The sequence below is a fragment of the Gobius niger genome, assembly GCF_951799975.1.
Source record: "Gobius niger genome assembly, chromosome: 3".
In the NCBI taxonomy this organism is placed as follows: Eukaryota; Metazoa; Chordata; class Actinopteri; order Gobiiformes; family Gobiidae; genus Gobius; species Gobius niger.
The window spans coordinates 11,990,238-12,008,519 of NC_136854.1; the positions used below are offsets into that span (position 1 = coordinate 11,990,238).

The 18,282-nt window shown below is 42.4% G+C and overlaps 1 protein-coding gene across 1 annotated transcript in view; it reads right to left on the reverse strand.

The window, feature by feature from the left end:
- Positions 1–17,205, reverse strand: part of trip10b (thyroid hormone receptor interactor 10b) — a 35,283-nt gene extending 18,078 nt beyond the window's left edge. The window contains exons 1-7 of the mRNA XM_079552638.1: positions 16,882–17,205; positions 6,928–7,043; positions 5,278–5,331; positions 5,051–5,198; positions 3,466–3,528; positions 1,906–2,010; positions 1,689–1,817 (exon numbers count right to left, since the gene is read on the reverse strand). Coding sequence (XP_079408764.1) covers positions 1,689–1,817; positions 1,906–2,010; positions 3,466–3,528; positions 5,051–5,198; positions 5,278–5,331; positions 6,928–7,043; positions 16,882–16,905 — 639 coding nt within the window. The 5' untranslated portion in view covers positions 16,906–17,205. The remainder of the gene's footprint in view (positions 1–1,688; positions 1,818–1,905; positions 2,011–3,465; positions 3,529–5,050; positions 5,199–5,277; positions 5,332–6,927; positions 7,044–16,881) is intronic.
- Positions 17,206–18,282: the final 1,077 nt, after the last annotated feature.

The window sequence follows — 18,282 nt, forward strand, 5'->3', positions numbered from 1 at the left end:
ATGTAAAATGGATTGCATGCGAGACCCTCAGCTTGTGTCGCCTCACGGGCTCGGCTCACGTCACTCGTACAGTGTGAGCAGCTCAGTCGTGTTATCGCTCTTTACAATGTGAAACACCCCTGTGGGCTAAGACTCTCCTCTTATGAGAGTCAGTATGTTCAAAATCGGCCCAAACATGTTCCAAACACTGCAGTCACAAATGTCTGGTAGTTAATTCAACCATAAACAGTGAAACATCTTCCTGAGCTGTGCGACGACATTGTCCAAATGTTACAGAGGCCGATTGTTTTGAAAATCATCTTGAAATTGTGAAATAAACCGCTCTGTGAAACGAAAACCAATGGCTCAGCGCATCTTCCGGCATCGCACCGGAAATCCCCCCCATCCTCGTTCCTACATGAGCCAACCCAGGAATAAGGAGGATAATATCATATTTGAAACCTCTGCTGTAGATTATTGTAGATTATGTGAAAGAAACTGCAATCATTTTGATGACCAAATCTGAGTAATGGATATAGCCTACAAAGATTTTAGTTCTAGGTTTTTGAATTAGTGAGAAAAATCAGTTAAAAAAAATTCAAAGCTCAGTACATATTAAATACTGAAAAAATACTGGAGATGTTACAAGAGAGCAGTGTTAATTTTGACAACATATTTTATTTTAGTTTTAGTCTTAGTCTTTTGACTAAAATGTAATTTAATTTTAGTCGAGATTTGGTAAAAAAAAAACGTTTCAATTTTAGTCTAGTTTTAGTCGACTAAAATTGCATATCAATTTAGTCGACTAAATGTAAGACTAATTTAGTCGACTTTGCATTTATAATATTTATAATAATCATATTTAATCCAGGTCCTCGACTTCATGGAGCTGCTCCACATGAATAAAGCTCAGACCTGTTCATTTGGCTGTGAATTTAAATGATCTGAGGCTCTTTCAGACTGTCAGTAGAAGTTTGGATGATTGTAGTCTCTCCTTTTCATTTTTATTTAGTCTTATTTTAGTCGACAAAAATATCTGGACATTTTAGTCATAGTTTTAGTCTCATGAGAAACGTTTAATTTAGTTTTAGTCCAATTTTAGTCGTCAAAAATAACACTTTGACTAAAATTAAGACTACAAATTTTAGTCGACGAAATTAACACTGCAAGCCCATCCCGTCGCCTCCGCTCTGCCGACTTAAACCTCCTCAAACCCATCACCAAATCAAAGCACCGAACCCTGGGGGACCGAGCCTTCCCCATCGCCGCCCCCGCCCTCTGGAACTCACTCCCCATCCACATCAGAAACTCAGACTCACTGGCCACCTACAAAAAACTGCTCAAAACACACCTGTTTCAGCTCACCTACAACCAACAATAGCTCTGCCATTTTTGTTTGTCTGTCTCACTTGTAAAGCGTCTTTGTGTTTCCTGAAAAGCGCTATATAAGACCTATGTATTATTATTATTATATTAAGAGAGGAATGAAAAAGTGAGAAAACAGGACCTGAAATTGTGTAACATCTGCGCATGCACAAACATCTGTGCCGTCTTCTAGAAAGAAAATAATAATATTTGGATTGCAGCGTCACCTCGGCAGCCTTTCCTGCTACACGTGGATACCAAACATGTCAATATTTCTGAATGAATAAGCGTGGGAAAAACGTTTTTTTACGACTTATGGTGAGCAGAACAGCGTAAGCTCTCACGTTGAATATCTGGGTAATGTCGGTGTAGTAGAAGTAGTTCTGCTCCTTGTTGTACTTCTGCAGCTGGGCGGCGTAGTCGCTGCGGCTCTCCTCCGCGATGTGGGTGCGGCTGTGGGCGTAGTGTTTGGCCTGAAAGCACAAAGGCACACGTTGAAAAACAGCCGGTTCAGTTCATCTCCGTCTCTTTGAGCTGATAGACGCGGTGCCTCGGCGCTACCTTCTCCACGTCGAGCTTCGTGGCGTTGAGGTCGTGTTCGGTCTTCTCGGCCTGCTGCGTGGCCTTGTCCGCCTCCGCCCACTCTTTGGCGAAGCGCTTTTTTGTCTGTAATACAAAACACATCAACAGAAATGACCACTTATGTTCCGATGGCAATTGCGGACCTATGCAACCTAGGTTAAGTTCACACGCCGGAAAGTTAGTAGCCGAGATGATATTTCAACAAAACCAAAGAAAATTGCTTGAGTTTTCTCTACAGTTACCTATATGCTTTGAGATTATGCTCCACATTAATAAAAACTATCCCATTATCCCATTTACTATCGGGCATTCATCGAAGCGACCCTAACTTTCTGCCTGGTCGCATGGTACGGGAGCTCCTCTGTTAGAAACAAAAACGCCTTGAATCAGCCGGTCAAGTGGTCAAGTAAAGTCATCGGCCTCAGACCAGTTTGGACTTTCTGCATGATAAACAGTTAGAGAGGATGGCACCAAGACACTGAGCATCCTTTGCATTCAGAGTTTCGATTGCTTCCATCTGGGCGTCGTTTTTGATGCCAATAAGCCGTACGAACCGTTTTAAGAAAGGTTTTGTTCCCACTGCCCTTTCTTTGATGAACAAGTAAGGATCTATTTGCCCCTGACTCAGTTTTTTATCTTTGTTACTGTCCAGTGGCTTCAATTTCAGTTGTATCTGTACCAAAGGCACATCCTGTATCTGGAGCACTTACAAGCTTTAGATTTAAATATGTGTGATGTTTTATCTTTGTATAATGTGTTTTAATGTTTTGACTAGTTCTCAGAATTGCAAGACGAATTTACCCACGGGTATAAATAAAGTAACCTAACCTAACCAAACCTAACCTAACCTATCCCATTTACTGTCCCCTGTGGCAAAAATCGTCATTAGATCATTGCATCAGTGTATAATCATTGTAAAACTACAATGATTATACATATGACATGACATTAGGCATTAGTTATGATCCATAATGAACTATAAAAATATAATTTCTTCATTTTTTCACAAAATGACAGGAGGGTCTTTGTCCACACTTAGTCAGAAAGAATTGCAACAGTATATTCTGCAAACAATGATGCATAGGCCTATTTATAAACATAGTAAGAAAAAATAAGACATAGTAATATTCATTTCATATGCATGGATTTGGATGGGGGAATTTGGACTAATATGTAGATACAGTATGTCACTTCCAGCATTCTGGCACATTTTGGCGACCATATTGTTTTAAGTCGCTCATCACTCATTTGAATTCACTTTGTTCAAAGGCTGAACCAGAGCCGGATAGTGGGATAGTGGTTTGTTAACACCGGTAACCACAGGACACATAGCTGGTTGTAATACGACAGGTACACTGTTGTAAAAAATGAAATAAAAAATTACAGAGAGGATTCTATTAAGGTTATAGATAAAGGCAAGAGTTTCCAATTGGGGGATTACTTAACCACGTTATTCCACAAATGACAGTGCCATAATTAACGGGGCAAAATGATATTATTTCAGTAAGTCAGGAGGCTTAGATTGAGAAGAGCACTTACACTCTCCAGCTGTTTGAAGCTGCTCTCCAGGTTCTGCTGGGCCTTCTTCACGTCTGACAGATGCTGCACACACATACACAGAGGAGTTTAATGATATACATTTACTTAAGTAACATTTTTTAGAGCAGTCACATGTCATTCAATCAGCAACAATTTTAACACATTCGATGAATTGACCATAAAACTATATTTAATTCCTAAAACTTTAATATGAAAAAAAGAAAAGAAAATCACTCTATGACAGGGGTGCCCAAACCTTTTGTATCCGAGGGCCAAAATGAAAAAGTGCCTGTGAGTCGTGGGCCAAACACGGCGATGTCAAGCACGAAAAACACATATAACAGCAAATTATAAAGCTGCTTTATTTTATTTACTTTTTATTTTTCGATGGCCCACATTTGCATTTGATTCTATCTATGCAAATAACATGCTATATTAAAACAAATGGTAACTATGGCAAAGGCCTAATTTTAGTAGAACAAAATCAACATCTGTAGCAATTTAGTGCAAAAAACAAAAAAAAACAAAAAGAAAGCTCATTCGTTAACTCAAAGAAAATGCCACATTAGATTATTTTGAAAGTGTCCGTTCAGCATCAGTTCTTTTATAAGTCATTTTTTAACATGTACTGTTGTTGATCTCAACAAACCTTTGCTATAAAAGTTGGAAAACTGTGAAAGTTGCTGCTACAACCAGGGGCGGACTGGCCATATGTCCATTCTGGAAGAGCACAGAAGGGCCACTGGCCCTAGGGCCACCGGCCTGGCACCTTACCCCCGGGCGCAATCGAGCTTTACCCAAATCTTAAAGCTTAAAAAGAAAAGCATCCAAAAACAAAAATGTGCTGGAAAAGCAACAAAAAAGTGACAAAAAAGTGACAAAAACACAACAAAATGTGACAAAAACGTGACGACAAAGCAATGAAAAAAGCGATGAAAAAACAACAATAACATGAAACCCCCCCCCAAAAAACATGAGACGAAAACACAACGAAAAAGTGACAAAAAAGTGACGAAAACACGCCAAAAAGCCACAAAAAAGTAATGAAAAAGTCCCAGTCCACCCCTGGCTACAACGCTCTGTAATTGATAAATACCAAGACACCACAACAGTGTTTCCTTAACTTTGCGAAAGGAGTGAAACAGCGCCCCCAATTTGACGCTGGTGGTCAAAAAGTGTACTGCATCCATATTTACCATTGAGAATGAATGGAGAGTTAGTATTAACCACGCAGCGCAAAAGTAGGTCACTCTCTGGTGGGCCAACAGAATTGTTTCGGCAGGCTCTATGATATGATAAAACATGAAATAGCCTTCCTGTAGTGGGAGGGGATACTTGAAGAAGGCGGAGACAGTTGAAACCAAGTGGCTTCAGCTCACACAGAAACGGCAGCAGAAATTTCAAATTACTGAGTCCGGCACAGCTTTTTAGACGACGGAGCAACTTTATTATGTTGTAGAAAACTGAATCCATCTGACCTCTGCACAATACCTCCTCCCTTTAAATAATACTACCATCCTTTTAAGTACGAAGAGGGTGTGACTGACTATGAAAACGCCTTTAGTGCAATGGACCATAGTCTTACGCTCTTGCGCTCCTGCTTGATCTCCTGCAGGAACTTGGTGAGCTCCACGCAGATGGCCGTCATCATGTTCTCGGCGATCAGCTCCCTCTGCCCCGCGTAGTCGTTCAGCTCGTTCAGGATGTCTTGGAAGGACGCGTGGTTGCTGAATCTGAGGCACAGATTTGAACATGTCTCCAGTGTTATCCTGATACAGCTACGGTTTGGAGGATTTGAGACTTTTCTCTTACTTTGATTCTTGCTCCTCTTTGCTTTCTCTTTTGATGTACTTTTTGGTCAGATTCCTGGAAGAAGCACAGAGTTATTAGGTGGAGACACTGAGCATAATCAACTACGGTCAAGGATAAAAGCGGTACAGTGGAGCGGGGATTTCCAAAATAACTCTGGACCCCGCACCGTAAAATGGAATTAGAGCAAAACATGTGAAATCTGGTTTCTAATGCTTGTTTTTGGACACTTTGTTTTTGTTTTCAACCAAAAACACATCAAATTCCGTGTTTGTGTAAAAAGAAAATGGTCTTCAAACATCTCCACTCCACTGACTGGCACAATATGGTTACGCCTTTGTGTGCGCCTATGCAAAGGCTTTTGTGTTGTGGATTGGACTTTACATGACATTTGTTTGAGGCAGGATTTATTTTGTGCACAACACCAGGTTTCACTAACACACTGAGGCCTTTTCCATCAGGGCCTGCTTGGCTCTACTCGGGTTTTACGCACATTCCCACCTCGCGCTAAAACAATGTCCAAACCTTTCTACTTTTATTGAGGGCTACATACAGAAGACCTATGCAGACGAGAGGGCGGTATTTGGCAGAAGGTAGTTTCCTTGTATCAGAGTTCAAAGCAATGAATCACTCAACTCTGTTTCTCACCTAAATGTTTGCAATTAGATTATTGTTGGCTATGGCTTAGTAAAAAGTAGAGATTATATCGGGCTGATATACATGTATTTTGCAAGATCAGCTATAAAAGGCCAATAGCTCCAGAACTGAATATAGATGATATCATAGAGACTTCCCGTCTTTCGCATTGGAAAGAGTTCAGTCAGAGCCTTAAAATTAGCCCTCCCAGAAACATCACAGTGATTTTTCTTTCAGTTGTGGCTGCTAAGTCCTCACAAGCTGCCAACCACTGCTAACCACTGCTAACCACTTTTACCTGAATCAGAACTGCCCCCGGCAGGGGTCTCCTAGTTATTCCTAAAGTCAACAAAAAGACTCATGGTGAGGCGTCTTTCCAATATTACGGCCCTCGCCTCTGGAACGACCTGAGGAGGAGCTCAGGGCTGCAGAGAACGAAAATGTTTTTAAGAGCAGGCTCAAGACCCACCTTTTTAGCTTAGCTTTTAACTGACTAATCTATTTATTTAGTTCTAATAATATATGTGGGAGGTTGTGCCAGGCGCATTGTTTTAAATGTTGTAATCTGTAAAGCACTTTGTGATACCTTTCGGTATGAAAAGCGTCTTATAAATAAAGCACTGCTACTAACCACTGCTAACCACTACTAATCGCTGCTAACTGTTGCTAACCGCTACTAACCACTGCTAGCCGTTAACCACTGCTAGCCGCTACAAACCGCTGCTAACCATTGCTAACCACTACTAACCACTGCTAACCGCTACTAACTGCTGCTAAACATTGCTAACCACTACTAACCACTGCTAACCGCTGCTAACCATTGCTAGCCGCTACTAACCGCTGCTAACCATTGCTAACCGCTGCTAACCATTGCTAACCACTACTATCAATGCTAACCGCTACTAACCACTGCAAACCGCTGCACTTCTCTATAAGCTGTTTGTTTTTCTCGTCTTTGGCTCTGCATTCCTTACAAATTCCCTGAGAAAGCTGTAGTAACCAGGAGCAGGCACTGACCGTAGCTGCTTGGCGTAGTTCTGTTCGATCTCGGTCCTCTCCTTCACAAACTTGATGTAGCGCTCCACCAGGTCGAGCCCGGATTGCGTGTGCTTGTCTATGACATCGTTCTGGTCCTGCAGAGAGAGCATAATGTGGCATTAATGTCTCATCAGGGAGGGAAACTGATATATTTCAGTTACAGTTTGTACATTAGAACAGAACCTTTTATGAGGGCACACGTGCACTCCATGGGAAAAACAGCAAAAGTATCTCTATGTAGTACTGAGTGACAGAGTGACCCTGTACAACAGCAGCACACATCAGCACGCCATGTGCGAAGGTTTACACAACAGTGTCATCTGCCCTGGCAACAAGGACAGCCCCTCCACTGGCAGACCAGAGGGAAACAAAACAGGGCCCGCAGGAATAAATCTGTGAGAAATGTCAGGGGGGTCTGAGGCAACATTCTTCTAAACATAGTATCACGGGACATTGGCAAATACTGTGACAATAAGAACCCAAATTAGTTTAGTTTGCTAAATTCAAAGGCTGGATATGCAGCATCCCTGCAGCCCGGCCTCTTGTGAGACAGAATTATCCAGTGGGAAATCAAACCTCAGTACCAGATTCATGCTTTACAACTGCTTTACACCTCTTACCTCAATATTCTTTCTAGTATAAATAAACAAATGTATGCAAAGCAAAAGTTACAAAGCAGCTATGTCAAACATGTTAATCAGTACAAGGAGAGAGTTTAGCCATGGTGTGAATGAAGCAAAACACCACTCCAGGTATGTTTTTATCTTAAAGACGCATTATGTAACTTTTTATGTGGAATAAAAGTTGATATTTGTGTGTATTTGACCTTGTGGTGACCCAGTGGCAGCATGATTGGTCAGTATGGCACCTTTACTTTCCATCTCACTGGATCCTCTCTAGGATGAAATATTTGGAAGGTTTTCACTGCTGACGGAGCCTCTCACCAGAAAACCTACAAAACAACTGATCCTGGAGCGTTGTAGAGACCACTGTGATGGAAAGTAAAGGCGCCACGCTGACCATTCATGCAGCTGCTGGGTCACTACAAGGTCAAATACACACAAATGTCACACTTTTTTCCGCATAAAAAGTTACATAATGCACCTTTAAGGTTAAACATTGTAACATGGTTAAAGCGATAAAAAATCAGTTCCATAGAGGCCCGAAAGAAATAGGGATCAGAGCTAAACACCTTCTTCTATACCTTAAGTCTGTTAGCAAACTCTGGGCTTGGACCTCCATGGACAACGCATGCAAACCTGATTAAGCAGTGGACTACTTCTCTTAGCTCACAGTCCTCCCGGCTATCCCTCCGTTGGCCCCCCCACCTTTGCGTCTTGTGTTTTGTGTAATCAGCTGGGAGGGGGGCGGGACTTGTCTGACATGCTCCGGCCCCGGGACTGGCCCCTGGGACCGTCCGTCAGTGGGTGGAGGCTCGCGCTATCTCACCGCTCAGGCCTCTCCGTGTGCTCTTCCAGTATTTCCTGCAGTAAACATGGCGTCACGGCACAGGAACTCACCCCCCACCTCTCTCCCTTCTCTCCCTCTCTCTCTCTCTCTCTCTCTCTGGCTGACCCCCGGGGGCCCAAACCAGAGCACAACAGATAGGTGGGGTCCAGTTGTGTGTGCTGTGTTTGGTACCAAGGACACTCGGGGGCCCCTCCCTGTGTGAATGTGCATGTGTGTATAGATCTATGGAGGAGAGACAGGAGAAAACAATGTAGGAAGAACCTGCTCCGCTGGTTTCTGTGTGGACTGGGTTTAGCAGGACTCGCATGCCATGCACAAATATTTCCTTCCAAAGTTTTTGTGGGGAGAGACATTCAACAAACTGTCAGAACTGGAACCCACTTATGGAGAGTTTTTAAAGCAAAAAATGTCACCCAGTCGCACTCATCTGATTAGAATTTTCGGTTTTTGGACCGGTCCACATTCAAACAAATTGACCACAGATATTCCATTTTCCCATGCACCGACTCGTATAGATTGGATACAACCAACTTGAACTAGTGCTGAGGTGTGTTAAATATTATCTCCCTGTTATAGATATATGAAGATAACAAAGTGTTAGCCAGAGGTCTCCAAGTGGGTTCATACATTAGCTGCTAATAGCTCACCTCATGCATGTGCAGGGATGATACTTAAAAAAAGACCTTTATTTAACCAGGAAAGTCCCATTGAGATTAAAAACCTCTTTTTCAAGGGAGTCCTGGACAAGAGGCAGCAAACAATACAGAATTTGAATTACAATACACGTTGTACGTCGTACACACTGACACTGACACCACTAAAAAGCAACAATGCCTGCCCTGGATAACATGGACACAGCTGCTGAGCTACAGGCTGGACAAACCACTCCAAGAGAATGAACCACGCTCCAAATATCTAGCCTTGGATACAACATGTGACAAAGGTACATGTGAGCTGCACATGTGGACGGGCTAAATGCTATATGCTAACCGCAGTAGAATGCCAACCCCAGTACGATGCTAACGCCTTGAAGCAGATCTTTGGCAAAATCCTGACTCTTTGCGTTATAAACATAGCCATGTGCTGGTTTGTTTACGTAGCCACGTGCTCTCTGGGGACATCCTCGTTCTTGAGCATCTTCTTGAGCATTGATTACGATCACATACAAGCGCTACAGTAAACAAGTTGTCCTTTTTGTTCATCCTGAGTGGCGATATCATTACATTGTACAACATAATTCCTCTCTCAGTCCATGAAATAGCAGCATAATATGTTTTTCGAATCAAACCTATTAGACGCAGAAAGGAACACATCACAGTAAACCACTCGGTCTGGGAATCGAACCCGGGACCTTCATCTGTGCTTCTGCTCAAACATGACATTTTGCGACAGCCAGATTTGTATGCCATAAAAATAGCACAGTGCTGTGTTTACTTTACCACAGACTGGCACATCCCTGTAGATATATCAGGACTGTGGGAAATGCAGGATTGTCAACATGGGAATATCTGCTGTTCTGATGTCGCATATTGTACATTATTTTGATTTTCCGAATACCTTCGCTTACTTCTTTCTTACTACATGAGGGGGAAAGATTAAAACAATTCAGGCCAAATTTTTGTGAAGTCTCATGGACTGGAGTTAAGCAGTTTAAAAGTTCTAAATCCAATCTTTTTGTTTTGTTTGTGTGAAAGGGGGAGCAAAAGTTTACAAGCACATTTTCCAACTTCCAGGTAGCAAAACTGTCGTGGTAATGCAAACATGATGCCAGTTCATGATCAATAAAAAGGCCTTATGCATCACACACAAAAGTCTGATTGAAGGTTCATTCCACAGCAAGAAAGAAAAAGATATATATACAGTACAGGTCCCTTAGATTGTGACTTATAAAGCTGAGGCTCAAATTAATAGTAATAGCAAGACCTCAATTCTAGTGAAGGCAAGTGGTGTGGTGAAATGATTAGGTAACGGTGTATGAACTGGGGAGTTCAAAAACTCTTGGCCTAAAGGGTAACTTTTTTTTTTTTTTGGTCGTCTCATTATCACGTCTCATCACTTTTATGACGCCAACACACCCATAACCATAAACATGAGCGAGTGCTGTGTCTCTGAGTCTGCAGTGTCTGTGAGTGCAGTCCCAGTATAGACAGAAGAGAAGCTAATGCTAATTATGCATATTTTAACCAGTTAACCCTCCCCTTAACGGAACGCATCATCTCCAGTTCGGCTTTACCCAAATCTAAAAACTTCTCGACTGGAGAGGAACAGTATAACGCCAACGTCATTTGAAAGAAAACTGATTGTAACTTTTTTCTCGCGGTTTTCATAGTCGCATGTTTGAAGCACTTTTGTCATGTTTTCATTTCTCTTTGTCATTTTTTGTTGTTTCTTTTAGTTGTCGCTTTATTGACGTGTTTTTGTCACTTTTTTTGCTGTGTTATTGTTGCTTGTCTGGCGTTTGTGTGGCTTTTTTTGTTGTGTTTTCGTTACTCTTTGTGTCACTTTTTTCTTTTTTTGTTCTTGCTTTTCTGACATATTTTTATTGCTTTTTGTCATATTTTACATTACATAATAATAATAATGCACTGGTTTTATATAGTGCTTTTCTGGACACTCAAAGATGCTTTACATTGCACTATTTGTTCACTCCATACTCGATGATGGTAAGCTACTACTGTTGCCACAGCTGCCCTGGGGTAGACTGACGGAAGCGAGGCAACCAGTCTGCGCCATCGGCACCTCCGACAACCACCAACCACTCACTCACTACATTCGCTAGGCTTCCTGGTGTTTCCCAAACGGTCTCCAATCCAAGAACCGACCAGGCCCTTCTTGCTTAGCTTCCAAGGTCTGACGGGATTGGGCAGAGCAAAGGCGGTATGGCCACTAACCATCAACATACATCACATTTTTTACGCTTTTTTTTGTGCCAACTGGAGAAAGTGTGCTCGGTTCAGATGGGGTAATGAGTTTTTTTTACAGAAGCAATCATAATATTTTTCTCTTAAAGTCTGTTCATCGTGGCGCCATGGATTTGCTAGCATGCAGCAAACTGGAAGTTTTCATTTGTCTGTATAATATCATTCCTACGGCCTCCTGATTAGCCAAGTTTCTTATTTCTTACCGTGTTTACGCCACATTGAGATTACTTCATTATTCAAATACCTATTATCCTGCAGGTAGCACAAGTGTAGTGCGGCATTTTGACATGACTTTTTTCCCCTTGTGAAATCATGTTTGACATATTTCAGACGATTAACCTCCCAAGGCCTTTTCACACCGATCGGATAATCTGGCGTCTGGAGTGGCTGGGCAGGCTTTTGTGGATGAAAGGTTTTCGTGGAGAAAGTTGGAGGTCAGTGGAGCCGTGCAGTGGAGTGGCCCTGCAGATACAGACTGGGGCGGGGCGGGTATTCGCCGTGAAGCCCGTACTTTAAAGCACGTGTGGAATCTCATTCAAAAAGGACACTTGCCTCACGGCGTTTTCTATGTAGTGTTGGCATGTGGCTTCAAATACAACTTCATTTTGCTTGAGGGTTTGGTCTGATAAAACGTCAGCCTGTTCAATATCAGTAGCGTTTTTTAATTTTTCTTGTGTATTCTGCCCGGACAGTTTGACTAAATGACATTATTAAAGGTCTTACTTATAGAGATATTGCTTTCACTTTTCAAATGGAAGAAGTCAAGGCATTCGCACTGATGAATGTGTTTCCAAATGCAGCACATTTGACCAGTTTCACTAAATCTAACTGGAGAAACAGGACTCCAGACTTAAAATTATTGGTTGGTTGTGCCGATACGCCTTAGAATTTGCCAGAACTAAACAATATTGAATATCAAGCAATTTGCTTAATCAATTTATCTTCCACTGTCATGCAGGTAACATGCTAGATGTCTTATAGGAGAGAGAGACATTTTTGTTTTAACCTCTTAAAGCAGTACTAAGTAACTCTTGCCCCTATAAGCGCAACAGCAGGTGTCATAGCAAGTTGTGTTTTTTTTAACGTATTAATTGTCTGTGAGAGTAAATACTACGCTGACAGAAAAGGCGAAGGGAGAGAGGGATATTGTACATCTAATTACACAATGGAAATATTTTTTTTACTCAAACTTGGCTGTTTAAGTGGCGCTAGCCCGCAGTTAGCTTTGCCAGTTAGCCTGTTAGCTTCTTCTTTGTGATTCTATTAGTGTGTTGGTTGCTTCGGCCAGAGACACCGGGGTAGATGAAAGACCCCCCAATCGTCCCATTAACTCTTGTATTACCCCCAGAGGAACTACAAAAATGATTTATTAAGGGAAACAAGTTACTTAGTATTGCTTTAAAGCAGTACTAAGTAGCTCACGCCCCTAGAGGCCATAAGCGCCACTGCAGCCAAGTGTTCACTCAATCTGGGCTGTAAACACTGTTTACGTGGTGCTAGCCCGCAGTTAGCTTTGCCCATTAGCGTCTTCTTCGGAATTCCATTGGCGTGTATTGGTGACTCCGCCCCGGTGGCAGCGAAGTTGCAATTGTGGTTTTCTTGCCAGAGACACCAGGGGGAGATGAAAGACCCTCCAATCATCCCATCAACACTTGTATTGCTAACAAAAAGCAACAATATGACGATTTGAAACATGACGAAAACACAATGAAAAAGAGAAGGAATCATGACCCCCAAAAAAGTGACAAAAACAGAGCTACAACATAACAAAAAAGTCCTAATTACTTTTGTAGGTCATAGCTTTCAAATGAGGCGTTACACTGGCCTATATGCTGCAAGCTCCAGCCGAGAAGCTTTTAGATTTGGGTAAAACCAAACTGGAGAAAATGTGCTCAGTTAAGGCAGGGGTTAAGAGGTTAAGAGTATACAGTATTATTTATGAAGGAGTAGGGGCATCAATGTTAGTTTCAGAATGAGATATGTGCGTTGAGGCCCCTTTGTTCTCTGTCTACACTGTGTGAGTGATCATTTTAATAGGAGATCTTTCACGTCTTCCAACTTTACTTTGGTTTTTACCTCCAGAGCGACAGTCTGGATTGTAACTAATGATGAAAACTCTGCTTAAATCTTCAACTACAGTGTGGACAGTCAGTTTGAGCCGAAGCTTGTCCAGCAGGTGAATGGCGCTGTCGTGATCTTAAAATGCTCATCTCAATAATGATTTATGGCTGTACTCTTTCAATTCATCTACATCTTACGAAATCCGGTCGAAATTGGGACTGATCTAGGTGTAGCTTTGACAAAATGCGCCTGAACAAGGACAACATTTGGACGAACCCAGATCCAAACCAAAAAGCAAGGCTAGGATCTTAGCCAGGACTAAACCAGGTCTGAACAAAGACTAAACCAGGGCTCGGGGAGGATGAAATCAGGATGCAGGACTAAATCAGGTCAACGACAGGACTAAACCTGAGCCAAATCAAGTCTAAACCCAAAGCTACACCTAATCTTAAAGGGGCTAGATGCAAGTTAGCCATTTTATACTCACTACTGCCACCTCAGGTCATACGTGTAACTGCACCTTCTATATTAACCTCGTGCATGACGGCAAACCAGGACTAAACTAGATTAACCTGAACAAGGTCTAAACCATGACTAAACCAGATCTACACTAACATCATCACAGGTATTAAGCTAAACTAAACTATTTAGTTTGTGGATTAATCCAGGTGTAGCACAAATCTAAACCAAAACTAGCGTTCAAGGTAGTACTAAACCAGGACTAAACAAACACAGATAAACCTGAACAAGGTCTAAACCAGGACTAAACAAACCAAGACTAAACCAACTAAACCAGATCTACCAGATTATTAACCAGATTATTTCCTATTAATTTAACATTGCCTGTAATGCATAGGCGATCCACCAGGGGGTGCTGTGGCGCCCTCAGCACCCTGGGTTCCCACGGCCTTGAGTATTCAGCTACCTAGCATTAAGCTTAGCTACTAAATCAGCTACTAAAATCTTGTGTGGTTTTCTTGGCGGAGGCCGATTTTCTTTATTGTAAATAGACCGAGGGCCGAAGCCGCTGATTATTAGCCCAAAGTTAAGTACAAAACTGGAAAAATGACCATCTTAAATTAGATAAATGACTTAAAATTGCTTGAGTTAAAGTTCTTCTATGTTGAATTTGAGTCGGTTTGAACTAGTCCAAGATAAAAAAGCTAGCGCCAATGGAACAAGAATAAAACCCACTTGAACTCATGTTTTGTGTCATTCACGTGAAATGACAGAAAATGATCTGAATTAAGAGAATAACTACTACTAGAGGTTTTATCTCATCTAAAACCGGACCAAATCTACTCAAACCTTGGATTTAATCTCTTTATTCAAGTGGATTTATGTCATTTCTTCCTTAAAACGATTATTCTTTTTCCAGTGCACTTCCCTCAAATGCCAGCGTTGTACATAATATATGAGCTAACTGGGTGTATTGACAGTATTTCTGCCTTTTTTTTCTCCCATGTAACTCTAAAAATGTTAAAAGTACTCTCTGATTTGTGTGATACTGTTTTTCAAAATCATCTTGAGGGCCAGAGGTTCTGTGCTGGAGGGCCGGATTTGGCCCCGGGGCCTGACGTTGCCTACCCCTGCCATAGGTTGTGTGTGAGATTAGTGAGACTAGTGAGTTGTTTTACCATTTTATGTGCTAATAATGAATGTTATAGTGCATCGTTTGCTCCTGGCGATCTACATCTTGCCCAGGGACTACGCTTGAAAACTAGCTTTAGAGCTAAAACCGGGTCATTTACAGGGATGTTGATTAATGTGCATTGTCCCTGTTCAAATGAATTCATAAAATAAATGAAAATAAATCAGGGACAAATCTAAACCAAAACGCTCAAGCTAGTACTGAACCAGGTCTATTCATACCAGGAGTACATTGGCAGAACCTGCACCTGAACAAGGCCTAAACCAGGACTAAACAAACCTAGCATAACCTGTGCTTCACAGCTCGAAGGTCCCAGGTTCGATTCCCACCTGGACAGGGCCTTCCTGTGTGGAGTTTGCATGTTCTCCCCGTGTCTGTGTTGGTTTCCTCCGTGTACTCCAGTTTCCCCTACCTCTAAAACATGTACAATAGGATGAATGAGTGTTTGAGAGTGCGCATGGGGGACAACGGATGGAAATGAGCCCAAAGCTACAATCTGGCGCGCCGTGTTTACATGCATGAGTCCCATATATGTTCATAAACATGCACTGTCCCGACCATTTAGCTACCTTAAAGGAACAGGCCACCGCTTTTACATACTGAGATATGTTTTTACCTGAGCTTAGACGAGTTGATGCGTACCTGTCTGGTCGTTGTGCGTGCCCTCAGTCACGCACAGCGATCAAAGATGTTGTTAGCATTTGGTCTCTCCCAGCGTACTCCTATAGCTCAAGGGGTGAAGTTGGAAGCTGCCACGCTCTTCCACAGGCACGCACAAAGACCAGACAGGTACGTATCAACTCGTCTACGCTCAGGTAAGAACATATCTCAGAATGGCAAAACGATGGTTCCTTTAAGCTTGTGGGCTACTAAATCCAGAGGCAGCCCAAAGGGACACCAAACCTAAACCAAAACTATAGCCTTCAAGCAAGTTCTAAACCAGGTCTATTCAAACCAGGACTAAACCACCTATCGTAACCTGAACATGGCCTAAATCAAGACTTAACCAGATCTAATATGATAAGCAAGGTAGTGTTTAGCTAGCCAGTATTAAGCTTGTGGGCTAATAAATCAGTGACTAATCCAGGTGTAGCCCAAAGCTACACCAAACCTACACCAAAACGAGCCTTCAAGCAAGTACTAAACCAGGACTAACCAAAGCAAGACTACACCAGATCTAAAGTAATAGGTGTAAGCCAGGTCGTGAGCTATTAAGCTTGTGGGCACCTAAATCAGGGACTATTCCAAACCAAATCTGAACCAAAACTATAGCCTTCAAGCTAGTACAAAACCAGGCCTATTCAAAACAGGACTAAACACACCTTGATTAACCTGGACAATGTCTAGACCAGGACTAAACAAATCACGAATACAGTAGAGGTTAAACTAAAACTACAATTAACTAGTCCTGAACCAGGTGTCGCCTTTGCAAAAGTGTCCAAACAGACAGAACCAGGATCTAAATCGAAACTACAGTGTTTAGCCAGGTACCATCCCCGAGTTAACGTGGACTAAACAAAGAAAGAAAACAGATTAAACCAGTTCTAAAACACAAGGGTAGCGTCAGTGCGCGTAATTTATGAAGTGTTGGGCCTTAGCGCAGATAAGAGCGGATCAGGTACTTTTGTCCGGAGTTCCTCGCGTAAAGGTATGCGGCAGGACGTGACTCCTCCTGGCACTGTGCACCCTTTACGCTCCCGTGACACAACCAGGCACTCACGCACAAAAGTACAAGAATGCACCACCACAACAACTTTAACCCAACTCCCCCCGGGATGTGCGTAGAAGCGAACGCGGTGTTTTTTGTGGAGGTGCCAGCTGTCAACTTACCCACAAGTCCGTTCCCCAGTCCATGTTCGCGAAGGCTGTAGAAAAAAAAAAGAAAGAAAAAAAAAACACCGAACTTTTCCCCCAGGCTGCGCGAAGAGAGTCGGCTGCAGCGATCCAAAGAAACTCTCCGCGGTTTTTCCGGAGGTGCAGGCGGCCCGAGAGTCGAGGAAATGTTTAGGGAAAGGAAGTTGGTTTACGCCTCTCGCTCTCTCGCAAGTCCTGTTCCTCCTCCTCCTCCTCCAGGGCGCACGGCGTTTAGTGCCAGACAGGCGCTTTTACTTGACTTTTTTTTTTTCTTTTCTTTTGCAGCTCAGGCAGGAGGAGGAGGAGAGGCGAGGAGGGGAGGCAGGGTGTATGGGAGGGGTCTACTTCAGGACGGGACCGAAGACCGGGGCGCAAGGGTTCTGCTCTGCGCTCTCTCATCAGCGGAGGAAGTGGAGCGTCCAGAGATGTGTGTGTGTGCAGCCCTCTCAAGTCAGTCATATTTTTCCTTCCTGTTTTTCTTTTTTCCTATTAGACATGTTATACACTTGCAGAGCCACATTTTGCAATTACACATTAGCGTGGGCTGTGTAATAACTGTTCAAAATGTAATAAAATTGTGTAATAAAATCACATTTCGTAATAATTTTGTAGGCTATGTTACACTTAACAATGACATTACACAAATGTATAAAACACTTGTAAAGCTTTCCTCAGCCACTCCCACTGTCCAGAGCATTCTGTTCCCCTAATCGTTCCAAAGATCCGACAGGGCCCCTCCAACATTGTGTGATGTTTTACAGCTCAAAACTACACTGAAAGAAATTATTAGTAAAGTATTGGTAACTTGCCAATCTCAAGTACTGTTAACTTGCCAATCTCCAGTACTGTTAACTCGCCAATCTCAAGTACTGTTAACTCGCCAATCTCCAGTACTGTTAACTTGCAGATCTCCAGTACTGTTAACTCGCCAATCTCCAGTACTGTTAACTTGCCAATCTCCAGTACTGTTAACTTGCAAATCTCCAGTACTGTTAACTTGCAGATCTCCAGTACTGTTAACTCGCCAATCTCCAGTACTGTTAACTTGCCAGTCTCCAGTACTGTTAACTTGCAAATCTCCAGTACTATGAACTCGCCAATCTCCAGTACTGTTAACTCGCCAATCTCCAGTACTGTTAACTTGCAAATCTCCAGTACTGTTAACTTGCCAATCTCCAGTACTATGAACTCACCAATCTTCAGTACTGTTAACTTGCCAATCTCCAGTACTGTTAACTTGCAAATCTCCAGTACTATGAACTCGCCAATCTCCAGTACTGTTAACTCGCCAATCTCCAGTACTGTTAACTTGCAAATCTCCAGTACTGTTAACTTGCAAATCTCCAGTACTATGAACTCACCAATCTCCAGTACTGT